The 17,096-nt window shown below is 37.3% G+C and overlaps 1 protein-coding gene across 1 annotated transcript in view; it reads right to left on the reverse strand.

The window, feature by feature from the left end:
* LOC122797236 (vasoactive intestinal polypeptide receptor-like) overlaps positions 1–17,096 on the reverse strand; it is a 513,255-nt gene that overhangs the window by 300,918 nt on the left and 195,241 nt on the right. The window contains exon 4 of the mRNA XM_044066085.1: positions 9,442–9,511. Within this exon, the coding sequence (XP_043922020.1) occupies positions 9,442–9,511 (70 nt within the window). The remainder of the gene's footprint in view (positions 1–9,441; positions 9,512–17,096) is intronic.

The raw sequence follows: 17,096 nt of genomic DNA on the forward strand, positions 1-17,096 counted from the left end.
TGGAGCTATGTCAGACTCTAAGCCAATCACAAGCGGTGTCCCACAGGGCTCAGTCCTGGGACCCCTCTTGTTCAGCATTTATTTTTCCGAGATACAGGCAAACATAGGAGGATTGTGGCTGACAAAGTTCGCAGATGACTGCAAACTGGGCGCCATAATTGAGACTCCAGCGGACACAAACATCCTTCAGAGAGGCCTCATAGAAATGGATAATTGGTGCCAGAGCCATGGCCTTAAGCTGAACACCAAAAAATGTATAGTCATACCCTTTGGGAAAAACAAGGTACTGACAAATTACCACATAGGCGGTAATCCATTAAGTACGGAAGAGGTAATCAGGGACCTAGGGACCCAGGTTGACAGTAACCTCTCATTTGACACTCACATTGCCAAAGTTGTCAGGAAGACCTATATTGCCCACCTTATCATGAAGGGTTTCACATCTAGATCAAGAGAGGTCATTGTGCCCCTGTACTCTTCTCTTATCAGGCCAATGATTGAGTACAATGCCCCGTTTGGGATGTATCTCACCCGACACCTGCAGCAGTTGGAAAGACCCCAAAAGTTCCTCACCAAGAGGATAAAGGGTCTTAAACATATGTCATATGCTGCCCGACTGAAAAAAACTCCAGCTCTATTCAGTCGCATACCGCCTACTCAGAGGTGATCTGTGCCTGACGAACAAGGCCATGTCCAATCCTGAATTAATGGACATGCTCCACCTCAGAAAATCCAAATCTATCAGAGCCACGAGAACAAGTGACTTAAACCTCAACACAGAAATAAATAGAACGTGCTGGAGGGACAGATTCATAACCCAGAGGCTCCCTACACTCTGGAACAGAATCCCAGTCCATGTTAGGCAGAGCCCCTCACTGACTCTATTCAAGAGAAATCTCGACGAGTGGATAAGAGATCATAGGTTTACCCCGGGGGTCATCTCTGTGTCACTACTAGACAGAGGCATAGTAAACTAAACCCTAAAAGGGCGTAGTATTCTCATCCTAAGGGGTGGTGTAAGCCACATACACTCTGGCTAGGCTTATAAATGCCCTAGGGCAGATAGCCTAGTACGAACCTATGAACCTATGAACCTAAGAATCTTGTGACATTAGTAGTGTTGGCCTTCAGAAGATGGCTATCATACATACCTCTGAAAACTGACCTTTCACAACAAAATTCTACGTTAGAGGCATAATCTTGATAAAAAATATCTTGGCAAATAGAAGTTGAAATACTTTTCACTGACATTATAATCTTTTGGTATACTTCATAATGTATTTAGCACTTCAATGTCACCATAACTTATGACGCACTTCTTAAGTAAAAAATAATTACAATACTATCTCGGAACTATCACGTGCTTGGTTAAAAATGCATGCTTAATCTTTTGAATTGTAATTCTGTTCCTTGCATATGGTAGTATCAGTATATTAGCCTTGTTAAAAACAATAAATGCATGAAATATGTAGAGATAAGTAAACAGGCATTTTTTTCACACTTGTACCTTACTTAGCTATGCTTTGTATTAGTCATTAAGCTCACAACTAGTGTATGTTATTCTATCATGACTCTTGTCCCAGAGAAGTGTCTTTCTTTTACGTCTCATAGCTTCCTTACATTAGACTTTGTCTACTGATACTGTGAAGACTCTTAACATTGTTAAAAATCACCAAACCCCAAACTTAATCCGTATATGCAGTAACAGCACACAGCAATTAGAATGATTCACTGAACAATGTCAAATTCAGAAAGAGGTCAGTCTTACACTCTGCACCATAAGGCAATGCTGCTCCTTGAAGTATTTCATTCTGTTAACGTTAACTGGCTAAAGTATAAATGAAACAATGCTATGATATTGCATCAACAGCAGACTCCTGGGGAATTTGTCAGTCTGCAAAGAGAGACCTTATAGAGGTGATATACCATAGATTGCACAATATAGACTACATTTGTTGATGACACCATAATATATCTACACCTATATATGTTTTTCTAATCCATTCGGAATCTGTTACAAATGAAATTATGTTTCTTACAGGAAAATTATATTGATAAAGGAATAGAATGTTTGCATTAGATGATCAGATATAAAATCTTTTGTCTTCCCAAGAAAGAAAGAAAGAATATTTTGTTTCCCTAAAGCAACAAAAATAAACAAATAACTAAGTAAATAAATAAAGAAAACTGTTACGTCATAGACATAATTTGAAGAAATTGCTATGCAAGTTTCATGGCAAAATACTTGAACATTGGTGCAGATGCAGTAATATTTTCACTGTATTTTAGAAAAATATAGAATATTGGTTGTTTTAAATAATTTGCAAATATTCTACATCATTAGCATTTAGGATGATTATTTACATCAGGACACACTGTCATAGTTTGTGCAGCTGTGGGTGATTCTGAATTGATTGACATCCTTGTGGGGTTGTCAGTTGAACATGTGGACACAAATCAATGACTTTTTAAGTATCATTGTAATTCTCTCAAGACTGTAATAACACATTTTTTATTACATAAGTGTGCACTTTAGGAACAGTAAAACATTCTAGTCAATAATGTCCAGCATTAGTGACTCACTGTCAGTGAGAGATGACTACTCACATCCAACAAGGGGGCTGCTGCTCTCCCTGCTCTGTACAGTTTTAAGTGCCTTGCAGTCTTATATTTGGAGGGCATGGGGATGGAAGCCATCTGATGGACATTACACTGTTTTATTGTTCCATCATCTCATCAAGAACATCAGATTTCAAATAAACCCACAGTTCTTGAACAGAAGAAGGTACAGATCTGACACATTACTGACCACATAATCCCATCCCGCCACCCTGCCAAAAAAAAATATTATGAGAGGCAAGGCAAAATCAGTGACCCCTGAGAGTTTTATATATGCTCCTAAAAACAAACACTGTAAGAAACTGCACTTTATTCTGGTTGGCAATTTTCCTGCATCCCTCCTCAACCCATATCAAACTGTGGGTCCTGCTTGGTACTGCATTTGATGGTGTGTCTTAATATAAGCAAGTGACAATTTTAGGCCATGGCTGTTCATCTATTTGAATGTGAATTTTGATGAAGCCTACTAACTGAACAGCCTTCCAGGAAAAATTACTGTAGGCAAGGAGGAAAGTCGGCCCCCAACATATACCCACTACCTGTATTTCGTGCTTCATTTCCTACCCCCATCAATAAATATCACAGAACCTCAGGGTAATTTATAAACACGTTGTTCAAAATCTGTTCAGATTCTATCTACCTATGAGCAAATATTCAGCTTATAAGTAGCTTACTAATTAACTAATCAATCAATCAATTTATTTATTATTTGTTGAGGCCAGGGACCTTTTTTCCATGTAGACTCAATGAGATAGTCATATTGACTAGTGGAAAACTGCTTCTAGAACCAAAGAAATTTCCCTACTGTTTTCAATAAGTGCTCTGGGATCTTGTACATTGACCAGAGCTACCACCAGCTCTTGAAGGTAATAAATATTTCTAAACCTTTATTTTACTGCAAAATGACATTGTAACAGTCTGTAATCAGATATATATCATAGTGTTTGCTGAAAATCATACTCCATGATATTCATCAAGTTATTGTAACCTTATTAATTAAAAGGCACCACTGAAAAAGAAAACAGCACCGCAACTGATCTTTGAAACAGGAATTATTTTCTGCACATTACAAAAAAGAAGGCTTGCCAGAATTTGCTGATAAGTAGAGATAGGAGAACATATAAGTCCACACTTACAAGTGTTACAAGAAGATAAATGTGTTTCTTTCCTATTCAACTGGGTGGGATTAAAAGGGACAGTTAACTCTGGAAAAAGTTTCAACATTTTAGTCACTTGACACAAGACATTTTCTGGTACCACTTAAATATTTTGAATTCACTGTTGCATTCAGTGTTGTACATTCTTGAGTTTGTGTGTGTGTGTGTGTGTGTGTGTGTGTGTGTGTGTGTGTGTGTGTGTGTGTGTGTGTGCACGCGCGCATGTGCATGTGTGTCTGTGTATGTGTACATGTGCTACATGAGATACATGCCATTTTCAAATTCATTTCTGCAAAACATCTATTCTGCTGTTACAGATATGAGAAAGGCACGTGTTCAAATTTTCTTAGAAGACAGGTACTTGCCTTTTCAGCTGTCTCTGGTAGTTCCAAAGCTGACTAAATATATTAGCAGGTGGAATGAGATGCACAATCCGTTGCATGGGTTACATGGTGATGCATGAGAAAAAGGCCCCTACATAGAAAATGCAGTGGTATTTACAGTCCGAAACACAGAAAGTCAATCCCTTTGTTTTTGTTGAACTCACTTTGTAAAAAAAATGATGATCATGAACTGACATGGGGCTGAGTGTGAACAACTCATGGTCCACAGAAGCATTTGTTGTGAGATACTGGGTTCATATAACAGGATAATTAAATACACTGCATTTAGTTTTTCCTCAAGAAGTGTGATTGCTGAACAATGCACACATTTATGGCATGGTTTCCTTTTCTGCAGGGCAAGGCGAAGTTGTTCTATGCATATGAAATCCATAAACTACATCTGAATTGTTTTCCTTTGAGTTAGTGATGTCAGCAGAAAGAAATGTGGCATGCTGCCCGTTTAAATTAAAGGCTGCACACTGCATTACTTCTCATAAATGCTGACTTTCTCTTATTCTTTCAAGTGCGGTGTAAAACAACAAAGTTACAACATCGACAATATTTTCATTACCTCCATATACTAAGCAATACTGGCACCAGGCTCTGTTTGGAGAGTTTCCTAAATTAACACAATTCTTTCCTCTAAAGAATATACAAAACTATGCTTTATTAATAAAGAAAAATGGACATGTTCCCCTTGTATGCATATTGTCTTATATAATGGGTCAACATCATTTCAATGTCAAACAAAAATCCAATTTCTGACTTTGACAAAAGGTCCCAAATTGCATTCTTTCCATATATGCCACAAATTTCAAAGGTAGCCTATTGCATATATTTGCAACATTCTCTGTAAAAACAAACAGACCACTATACAGTTTTCTCAAAGCACCCCTCCCTTTTTAACTTGTGGTCTTTAATCTTGCATTTGTCCTTCTTTGAAAAGTGCTGTCTTCTTGTTTTGTTAATTTGCTTGATTACTTAAACAGATTCATAGGTTCATAGGTATAGACTAGGCTAATGACCATCTGGGCCTTTATAAGCCTAGCCTCATAACCCAACCCAACTACATCCCCTGGTAACATGTGCAACTTAATTGTGGGTGGCGCTTGTTAGGAGGGGTATCTTAGTTATGAGGTTGCTAAAAAGTTATGTGGTGGAGTATGTTAGTTTGGGAATGTTTACTGTTGGGCTTTGTTTAAAAGAGACATGGAGGCCTGCCAAGGGATGAATTTATGATTATCCATCGAGTGTTAGTCAGGAAATGTTTACCATCAGCCACTGTGATTAAGAGACATGGGATCCAGTCCAGATATGAACTTGCGATTTCCTATCCAATGATCAAGGTTATGTTTGAATAGTGTTAGGTATGGACTGTGCTTCATATGGATGGGAAGCCTATTCCAGGGCATGGGGATCCTTTGAGTCACATATATGTCTCATCAGCATGTTCTGTTTATGTCACAAGCAAAGTTCCGATCTCTAGATCTAGTGTTCCTGGTGCTGCTCATTTTGTGGATGTGCAAAAGCTCCAACAGGGATGCTTCATAAACCAAGAACAGATCACCTCTCAACAACCTGTAGGACACTGAGTGTAGAGACAGGGCTCTATGGAAATTTGTATTGGATGGTATGTTAATACCCTGGATTCTCTAGGTGAGGAACCTCTGTGGACATTCCAATTGCTGCCTATGCCTAGTCGGGTACATGCCAAAGGAGGCATTGTACTCCACGATAAGTCTGATAAGGGACAAGTAGAGTGGTATGGGAACTTCCTTGGACCTGGATGCCATACCCGTACGTATAAGTTGGGCGGCTTATGATGATTTTCTTACTACCTTGGGTACATACTGTCTACCTATGTTTACATATTTCTAAATGCTGAGTCAGCTCTTAGGGATGTCTTATCAATGGAGTAATTTGCCCGGGTAGATGTTTTCCCAAAAGGCTCTATAATCCACTTATTTGCATTGTTTTAATTCTTGGCTTTGGGAAACAGTCATTTTGTCTATGTTAGACCTTCTTGCAGGATGTTGGTGTTATGGGGGAATTTATGATAGCTCTCAATTTGCAGTCATCTGTGAATTTGGTGAGCCAGAGGCCCTTAACACTGGCTTTGACCTCCAAGAAGTAGATGCCAAAGAGGAGTGGGCCCAGCACAAAGCCCTGGGGGATTCAGCTGGTGAACTGCCTCTTGGTGGAAGTGGTCTCATCAATTCTGACTTCTTAGGCCCTATCACTGAGCCAGCTGGCAAATCAGCAAGTTGTGTGCAGGATTTTATACCTAGATTGGTGAGTTTGAACATTTATGCCTAAGTCGGTGAATTCAACCATGATATTTCCTGCCCCTCTCCTATTTTCAGGATATGCATTTGTATGTTCCTTAGCTTCCAGCATGTACTGGTAGCATAAACATTCTAAGACTGGATGCCTTCATTTGCACAGGTTACATTTGCTAATGTCTTTGCAGGAGTGCCAACTCCAGAACAATAATTAATGACTCGGTTTTAGTCTCCCCTTCAGTCTCTACAGGAAAAAAAATGTTTCCTTTTTCTGTCTGCTGCTCCATTGGTGTACACATCTCAGAATTCCCACATGACATTGTATACTTCCTTCTTAGAACAGTTCCTGACTTTAAATGACCTCATATAATTATATCAAAACATATTTAGTTCTTGTTTGTAGTAAAACTCTCACCTCTTACTTTACAGTACTTATGTGGGTATGTAGTACCAAAATGCAACACCTTACATTTTGTTGCATTCAGTTTAAGCATTTACACATTTGAAAATGGCTCTCAGCTTGTGAGTTTAATTCTTTCATTACAGTCTACCATATGTATTTGCTTTTCTTATTTTATTTATTTATTTATTTATCTATCATTTTGTTGATCGGGAAAGTCTGACTTGGACAGAGCCTACTGTCAGCAGAGGCATGGGGAGAAACGCTCCAGACGCATGTCTTTGGATTGTCAGTCTCTTGTTAGTCATTTATCTTCTTCAAGGAGATATGCCTTTTCCTTCAGGCTGCTCCTGATCTCACTTATAGAGGAACTGAAGAAGATGTTCTCAGAATGTACAATGCAGCATAATACTTGCAAAATATCATTCTTTAATATAGAGTCAGTTCATTATTACATTATGTTTTCTTCTGTCCTTCCATTTATAAGGAAGATAACAATACCATCCTGGAACTAGCTACAAAAATATGTAATTATTATCATGTGCCTTTCTAAAATCTAGATAGGTTGCATCTCAGTGACCACGTTTGTTCTCTCTCCTTTTTTTTAATCAGATGGCTTAATAAAGTGCATCGCTAATGTTTATATGGCAATATCTGTTGTGAAACCATGCTTAACAAACCACATGTTCCAACAGACTTTAATATTTAGTAATGATTTCCTTTACCCGTGATTCCTTCAGTTTTCCTACCACTGCCAAATTCAGGCTAAATGGCATATACTTGGTTCTCTTTCCCTTGCACTCATCTTTACAGTGCTTAATCACACCCTTCCTCTTCCAGTCAATAGGACCTACACCTTCCTATTATAATTTATTAAAATGAATGTCCAGGGAGAAACTACGTCTTTTGGAATTATGGATCCATGCTGAGGCATACATGGATAAAACCCTACTATGGCCCTGGTGACTCAGGTTTGATTAGTGGCTTGCATGACCCATCCACAACAATGGAAGGACTGGTTTGCCTATGGGGGGGGTCATACACATCCTTGCTTCTCATGTTGGATCTTGGGTGGAGTCTGAGGCGCCTGAAGTAAGCATTGTCTTAACTGGGACATTAGCTAAGTCAGTGTAAAAGCAGGATTAAAAGCATGCATGTCAACATTGTATATCCACTCATGTCACAATGTATGATTATGTATGTGCGGGTAATGGAAATTTAGGGCTTAAGGTCCAACAAGCAGCAATAAAATGCTGCATTGGGATGCCTCAGTCTCCTCAACAGCTCTGGACATGGGTCAGAGAGGGGCTGGGAGTAATAAGAAGACTTCAGTCAGCCATGCGTATGAGGAGAGGCACCAATGGCAGCTGATGGTAAGCTGTGGGGTTCAGCAGAATGCAAAAAGGAAGTCTTTTGGACTTATACAATGAATCTTATGAGGCATCATTGCTTTAGAAGGGATGCTGTAAAGTTACTTTTGGTTGAATAATGGAGGATGTGAACCTTGATAACACAGTAACACAATCATATTATTTAGTTCTGATATCACAATATATTGGCCTCAAGTGCATGGAAGAAAAAAATAACCAAAGTATTATAGTTGTACATGACATATATGAGGAACTTTATCATGGAGCTGTTTAGAAGGCTTAACATTAAACTTTATCAGTTAATAATAATTATTCTATACCATTTTCTAACTGGAAAACATATAGCCAGCAGAAGTGAATCATTTCAGTGGTGAGCAGTGGGTAATATCCTATGAAATCCATATTTAAATAAACAGTACATAACTGGAGAGTGACAGATCCAAGAAGAGGAATACAAAATATTTGCTAGCAGATTATATGTTGAATCTTTTCTGCTAGTCTTTTAAAGAATCAGTCAGATCTTATTCAAAAGTCACCATGACTAAGAAAACAACATACACGTGCTTTGATTAAGTGGCTACCACAGACGTATAACAAATAATCATACTTATCGTAGTGAAGCAAAAAAGTCATCTGCACTGTATGTGTCTGCATTATAATCACTTCTTAGTTTTTAGACAAGTTGAGGAACACACTAATTTCCATAATGCAACAACACCAAGATTAAATTTTACGAAGCCATCAAAATTTCTGATACAATGATTCACGTCATGGTTGCCACAGAGATGTAAAATACAGATGCAGCATCCAATATCATCATTAGACATGACAATCTCTGCTTTGACATGTTTGTTTATAGATGTACTCTTGCAAGGAACTGCAACACATACCTAGAAAATTGACTTCTGTATGAACAGTGTCACACAAATGATTTTTCTGTATATGTGTCAGTGACTAAATTTTACTATCAGTGCTTACATTCAGCTTGATCTATAAATGTATGCTATATCCTATCATGCCTTCAAAGATCGCCTGGTGCTGAATAGTTTTACTGTGTTACAATTACTAATTCACTTGGTTTGAAGAAAAAAGTATAATGCAAGTTATGCATGTACAACACAAATCCTGCTGTTGTACAAACCTTGGTATGATGTCAGATGAGGTGAAGTTATATGTTCTTCAATGAGTTAATAGATAACAATATACATATAAGATATGCAAAATACTCACTGATATTGTTAGCAATATCGGCCCTTTGATTATCCACCACACTGCTACATTTTTATTATTATCCCAGCATCTAATAAAGGGGAGGAAAGAACATAACAGTTAATAAACTATTCACTCTTTTAAAATAGTAGGTAAACAGGCATTAATCAGTTACACAATGGTTTAGTACAGGCTAATAAGAATTTAATTTAAGTAAACTAAATAGATGCAGTCTAGCAAACACATTTACAGGCGATTATTTCGGCTTATTCTGTGTCTATGTCAGTATATCTATACCTTTTTTGTATGCATCTCTGTACAAAATTATATTTGATGTGAGTTCAAGGAAGTAATGGAGACAGCAGTTATAAAAACAGCATAAATTTTATTTGGTATATCTACAAACAAAAATGAAATACACCACATCTCTAGGCTTTCAGATACCAAAACAAAACAATACATTGTCTACTTTGCTTTCACTTCAAAAGAAAAACAGTACACAACCCCTAAATACCCTTAAATATAACCTCTGATGTACTGACTGCACTCGCTAAAGCCAAGAACATGGCCTCGATGGGCCCTGATAATGTCCCAGGATGCCTCCTGAACAGTCAAAAACACAATTTATCAGGAACCTTGGAATCATTATTTATAATATATAACCTTAAAACAGGCTTTGTGCTACATGAATGGAGGACTGTGATGGTCATCTCCCTTCATAAGGGAGGACCGGCAACATATCCTGGAAATTACAGACTAATTTGTCTGACTAGTCTTATTTGCAAATCCGTGGAAAGAATTGTCATGGAAATTATCAAGAAGGATATAGGAGACCTCCAGATACAGGATTTATCCAGTTTTGGCTTTATCAAAGGAAGGTCGTGTTTACTGAAGCTGGTGGACTTCTTTGAAAAGGTCAGTAAGGCAATGGATGAAAGAAAAATGGTGCATACTACCTACCTAGATCTGGAAATACATTTGATACAGTACTCACACTCGAGCATTGTCAATAAACATATGGAACTAGATATAAACCTTTTTATCACTAATATATATATATATTTGGGTCTACTTCAGTTGATCGAAAGACCATTTGACCTAAACCCATTTGATCGAAATTTAATTTGATCGAAAACTAGTATTCAAGGCAGAAAACTGGGATTTATCCCCCTCCCCAATGGCGTGCGACCCTGGAGTTGGTATATATAGTTTGGGGGGGGGGGGCAACTAGTCTCCTCATTTCTAGACTTGTCTAAAGATTTTAGAACAGTTTGCTATAGTAAACCTATACTTTGAATGTCCTCATTAAATTTCTCTCAGCCCACCCTTCTATGGTTCAAAATCTACCTATCCAATAAGTATCAGTCTCGCCATACCTCCCAGTCACCTCTGGTGTACCACAAGGCTCTATCCTTGGTCCTCTCCTCTTAACATTCTCACCAACAGTCTTCACACGTTCACACAACAGGCCTTCCTAATACAGCACACAGATGACTCTACACTAAATTACACATCTGACAACATGGCACACCTCCAAAAGGTTACTCAGGAAGCTTTAACAGCAATTTAAACTTGGTTTTGTAACTCATAACTGACCCCTCCCTGAAACAAAACTAATATCCCAAATCCCTCTCTCGTGAAAAAAAAATGTAAAGTCCTCTTTCTTGATAATACAACCACTGAAGTCACTTCTCATAGCAACTTATTAGGGCTGATAGACGAAGATAATCTTACATTTGACCTGCATATGCAAAACTGCACAAGAAAAACTCATCAAAAGCTAGGGGTACCTTTACAGAATCAAAAATCTTCTCACCAATTTCATGTTATCTCATTTGGTATAATTATTTAAACTGTATATGTTTTTTACAATATTTTTGAGCCAACAGCTATACTTGCCGCACATCTATGTGGTGCACCCATCCTTAATAATCTCCAGGCATCACAAAAATCAAAACTTGAACAATACTATAACAAAGTTGTCAAATCTGTAGCAAATACCCCCTTCAGAACCAACCACAGAATAGCACTAAAAAGCCTAATTTGGTTAGAACTACACCATCAGTTAACATATACACAATTTATTATCACTTATAAAATCATCCAGCATCCATCTGCTTTTCCAGCTCTAAATACCATTCTATGCAACTATGTTCCCAGTTGGTCATTACAATACAATGATCAAAAACTCCAGTTTGCCCACAAAAATATCAGATCTGCTGGGCATTGTCTACACTTGTACCACATTGCTACGGCCTGGAACTCCTTACCTCTAAACATCAGGTCAGTACCCTCCCTCCCTCCCATCCTTCAAAACCACTCTGAAAGACTTTCTAGCCAAAGTATAGCTCTGTTCTTGCTCGGCATCAGGATAAACTATATCCCTAAATGGGAATGAGTATCTGTTCGTACCGTACACCTCCTTACTCTCCTTTTTTCATTCATTTCCTTATTGTATTGATTTCTCTCCCATGGCATTCTCTCTAAATAAACCATAAACCAGATGTCCTCTCCCTTTATATTGCAATTCCTGTTTGCATTATACTAGTTTAGTTTAACTTTTTCTATAAACTGGCTAAAAATTCTCTCTATATTAAATAATTGTCATATAAATTGCATTTATTCTTAATCAATGTTTTCATGTTATCTAATTTGGTATAATTATTTAAACTGTATATATATTTTTTTAAATATTTTTGAAGACTGCAAAATTATTATTCTTAAAATGTTTTGTAATACGTTGGAACTTTTCCAGTGGCATCTGCTTAAAATGGGTTCCTACCTAGTTGGATTTTTCCGGTAATCAAATGTCAAATAAATAAATAAACAAATAAATAAACTGTAGCACATTGGTTAGCTAGCTGGCTCACTGATAGGATGCAGGAGATTAGAACTGATGAGGCCACCTCCACAAAGAGGCCGGTCACCAGTGGAGTTCCCCATGGCTCTGTCCTATGTCTACTCCTCTTTGGCATCTATGTCTTGGATATCAAAGCCAATGTTACAGGCCACTGGCTAACCAAGTTTGCAAATGAGTGCAAACTGGGAGCAGTCATTGAAATACCCAAGATGAGAACACCCTTCAGGAAGGTTTAACATTGACAACTGCTTAGTGCCAAAGCCATGGTTTAAAACTCACTACCAAGAAATGCATTATAGTACCTTTTGGGAAGTTGGCCACCCTGAGTAATTATATCATCAATAAAACATGCCTAAAAGTTGATGTACTAGTCAGGGATCTGGGAACGCATGTAGATAGCAACCTATCCTTTGACCAACTTGACCAATGTGTGTACAAAGGAGTAAGAAAATCCTTCTATGTTGCTAAACTTATAAGCAAGGGCATCGCATCTATGTCCATAGAGGTCATCATATCACTGTACTCAGCCCTCAACACACCCATCATGGAGTATAATGCCCCTTTGGTATGTACCTGACCAGACACTTGCAGCAACTGGAATGTCCACAAAGGTTCCTTACAAAAAGAATACAGTGGTAAAAACAATGTCCTATGCTGATCACCTCAAAGTCCTGTTTCTTTACTCGGTATCATACAGATGTTTAAGAGGTGATCTTTGCCTGGCATACAAGGCATCCCTGGACCCTGTTTTGATGAACCTTTTGCACCTCCATAAAACAAATAGCATTAGATTTTAAAAGACCTACATTTTGCTTGCAACGTAAATAGGCCAAATTGGAGTGACAAATATGTTTTTCATTGAATTTCCATTCTTTGGAGCAGGCTCCTTATCCAGACCTCCTCCATATCCTTATTTAAGCACAAACTGGACCAATGGATGGGTAAATGGAAGTTCTCCCCTGGTCTGGCATCTATGTCACTCATGGACACTGGCAGTCAGTAAATTACCCACATATTGAAAACAAATTTGTGTGTCATATTTGGGTTGCATGGCTAGGCTTATAAGGGCCCCTGTGGCTGTTTGCCTAGTATGTACCTATGAAACTATGAACCTGAACCTACATTTTGCTGCTTCAAACAACTACATAAATTCAGACCTATTCAGTTATTCTATAAGTATGGCTGTCAGCAGAAGGTCTATTCTGTAGGCATAATTCTCAACCTCTGACCATTGAAAATCATAGCACTGGCATTTAAGAATCATAGCAATAGATCAGACAGAGAAGCCTTTCTAACTTTTTACAAAAAAGACATCTTTATATACTATGTCCTATATAATTACCGATTGGGAATATGTGTACAGGTTTTATTTGTTTATTTATTTATTTAGTAAGGCATTTAATAATAAACAAATCTGACTTCATGAGGAATATCAGTTAATCTAAGGAAGCATAAATCTGTGAGCCAAAATCATAAACCTCTGAATAAGGATTTAACTTTCTTAATTCTTCAGTGTAAGGAACCTTCTTCTAAACAACAGTAATTATCAATCAGATTGCTAACACAAATCATACCTCTCAAACTCTTAGAGAAAGAAATCTCAATAAAGCTAAAAATAATGGTGGACAATGGTACAAACATTTTAAATATTGCTCTTATCAACTTACAAAGTTGCTAGAATGAAAGGCATTGTATTAGCATGCATTTTTGAAGGATATGAAATCTGAATCTCAGATGTCTGTCATTATTTAATTACTTCAATCCTCAATTATTTGCCTGAATACCACAAATTTTATGAGGAAGAGACCAGCAATATGAGGCATAAATTTGTACATTCTGCAAAAATATGGACAGCTGAGAGGTACAATGCAAATACATTTCCTGATTAACTTTCTGTGAGAATTTTCCCATGTACAAATTCATGACACATTTCCTGACTAACTTTCTGTGAGAATTTTCCCATGTACAAATTCATGGACTTGCACTTAAACTTGAAGTGACAATGGACAAATTGCCTGATACAATACAATATGCTCACTTTGATCAAAATATCAAGCAGTTATAGCTTCTAGTGTAATATAACATACCATGTATAAGTCTTTCCTTTCACTGACTTTGAAATAAAAATCACTTTTCAGCCAACCAGAAACTGACTAGTACAAAACAGCATTTGAATGCAAATCCAAAGGAGACAAAACTTAAGAATAACAAGAGCATATGAGCAGTTAAAAGTAAATAAAAAACAAAAAAAAAATGCAAATGTTACAATGCATCCACAAAACAATCTGAAAATGTACCGTACTGGAAGATATAAAGGTGCAGCTCAACTTATTAACAATATTTGATGCAGTAGAACATATAATTGACTCCGAGGGACAATTTGTTGCACAATATTTAAAATATTTTGGAGGACACTTAGTCCAATATAGATACAGACATGCACACACACATATATGCATGTGTGTGTGTGTGTGTGTGTGTGTGTGTGTGTGTCTATATATATATATATATATATATATATATATATATATATATATATATAAAATGTGTATATATATATATATATATATATATATATATACACACACACACACACACACACACACACACACACACACACACACACACACACACACACACACATATATATATATATATATATATATATATATATATAATGTGTATACACACACACACACACACACACACACACATATATATATATATATATATATTTTTTTTTTTTTTTTTTTCTAGATCTTCTCTAGAAGACCTTACCAAGCTTATTCTTTACTAGTTAGTATTACAGGAAGATATGAGTATATGGAATGGGACCTGGAATATAGTTCTAAGTACAGATGGATATCATTCTGGTCCCACACTCCATTAGGTGTCTCCTTTAGCTAAGTCTATCAAGCGATACATATTAACTATGGGTATGGCAGATGCTTGTCATTTGTTGAACAATCCACTGAATGAATATTTGTTATTTATATTGGCTTCACACCTTTTCCTGTATAGATAAGATACCTTTTTGTTTAAAAAAACAGGGGGTAAGGATCAAGTCAATCGAATATGGGACTATAGTACTTTCTCATCATGCTCTGCTACCCTTGAATTCTACTATTTCAGATGAGAGGCTTCCCACACATTGGAGACTTAAATATATTGTACTGCAAGGGGATTCATTTTTAAACAGGTTATGATATTTTTCATACCTGTGAATTAAGTTAGCTGAGGAAATGCCTTTTCTTCCAGAGCTTTGTGATTCTTTTAATGAGACCATAACTGCTATATTGGTCTCTCATGTGTATGCATTGAAAAAGGGCACTTTCTCAAAACTGAAAGGCTATCATGAAGAACTGTTAACAGAGCTAGCTAAATTTGTTGCATGAAGTCTAGAAGCAAAGATGTGTATACCCAACTTGAGGAAATATATTGATAAACTAAATAATGGATTACTCAAAGTCAAACGGACTGAAAGGGTTCTATTGCTCATCTCATTTGATAGGGATTCAAATAAGTGGGGAGCAGTCTCTGATTTGCTGCAGAGGTGGGATAAAATGCCTTGCATTCCTATTTTATGTCCAACCATTTGACTTTGCATGCATGTTTTTGGGAGAGGTAACAGAAAGTTACAGTATAAGGTAACACCCCATCCATCATCAATTAGACAATGCAGTGAGATGCCTCAGTCTCCTCATTGACCCTCAGCATGGAGCTGAGAAAGTCTGAGGGTAATAATGAAGCCTGAGAGACCCAGAGGATGACTATAAGGCATCTACAACTCAGCTCATTTGGCAGGAATACATATCGCTGGGAGACATAGAAACATCCTTACTAGTAGGCAAAAAAACACTGATTTCTAAAACGTGATCCAGCATCTAATCAGAATCATTCCTTATTAAATGACATTCTGAGAGCTTTTCTGAGATACTATCAAGACATAAGCTAGCAAAACTAATGAAAGTATATATTTTGCTGTTGTTAATTACCTTAGGCAGCTAAATCTTCCTAGTTTGAAAAAACCCACAAGACCTTTCCTTGTTTCCTGAAATTACAAGACTCCTAGAAGGAATGGATCACCTATTGAGGTTTAACACTAAGGTGGGTTTTAGTTTTCCTTGGAACTGTGTTAAATTACAAATCATACACTACTTTCAGGTAATTTGCCTGCTTCATGGAGAAGCATTTATATCAGTTAAAAAGAAAAGAATCACTTTGGGTTTTACCTTATAGATGCTGTGTTGCGTCTTTCGGCTTTTCCCGGTTAGGGGTCGCCACAGCAGAACTCCAATCCGCTCATGATTAGTAGTTGATTTTTATGTGCCGAGTTACCAGCCCTGATGCACAACCTTCAACGAAGGTACGCCCATTCACGCATGTCTCCATGCAGAAGACGCTCTAGCTGAGAATCGAACCAGACAGCTTCTTACTGTGAGGCGACAACGCTACCGCAGCACCACTACCAATACATTTCTATATTGAACCATGACATACATTGATTATGTCTATTCCTGTCCACAGGTTGGCCAAATTTTTCCCTGGCCTGCTTCACTTGGGTTAAACACATTTTATTCAGTGGCACTCCACTTTGCACAATGTATCAAAAGCAATTAGATTGATAGGTGATGCAAACAGATACAAGTCTCCTCTCCTGGCAATTAGCCTGGATGCAGATATGGCTTTTGTCATAGTAGATTGGGAGTTCATGTTTTTAATCCAATACTAATCTGCTGAGATCAACACATAATTGACCAACAGCCAAGACTAACAACAGAGATTGCTGATCTCAACAATTTATGATTTCATATGT

Source organism: Protopterus annectens, chromosome 3.part0, assembly GCF_019279795.1.
Source record: "Protopterus annectens isolate FY-2018-M chromosome 3.part0, PAN1.0, whole genome shotgun sequence".
NCBI classification, from domain to species: domain Eukaryota; kingdom Metazoa; phylum Chordata; order Ceratodontiformes; family Protopteridae; genus Protopterus; species Protopterus annectens.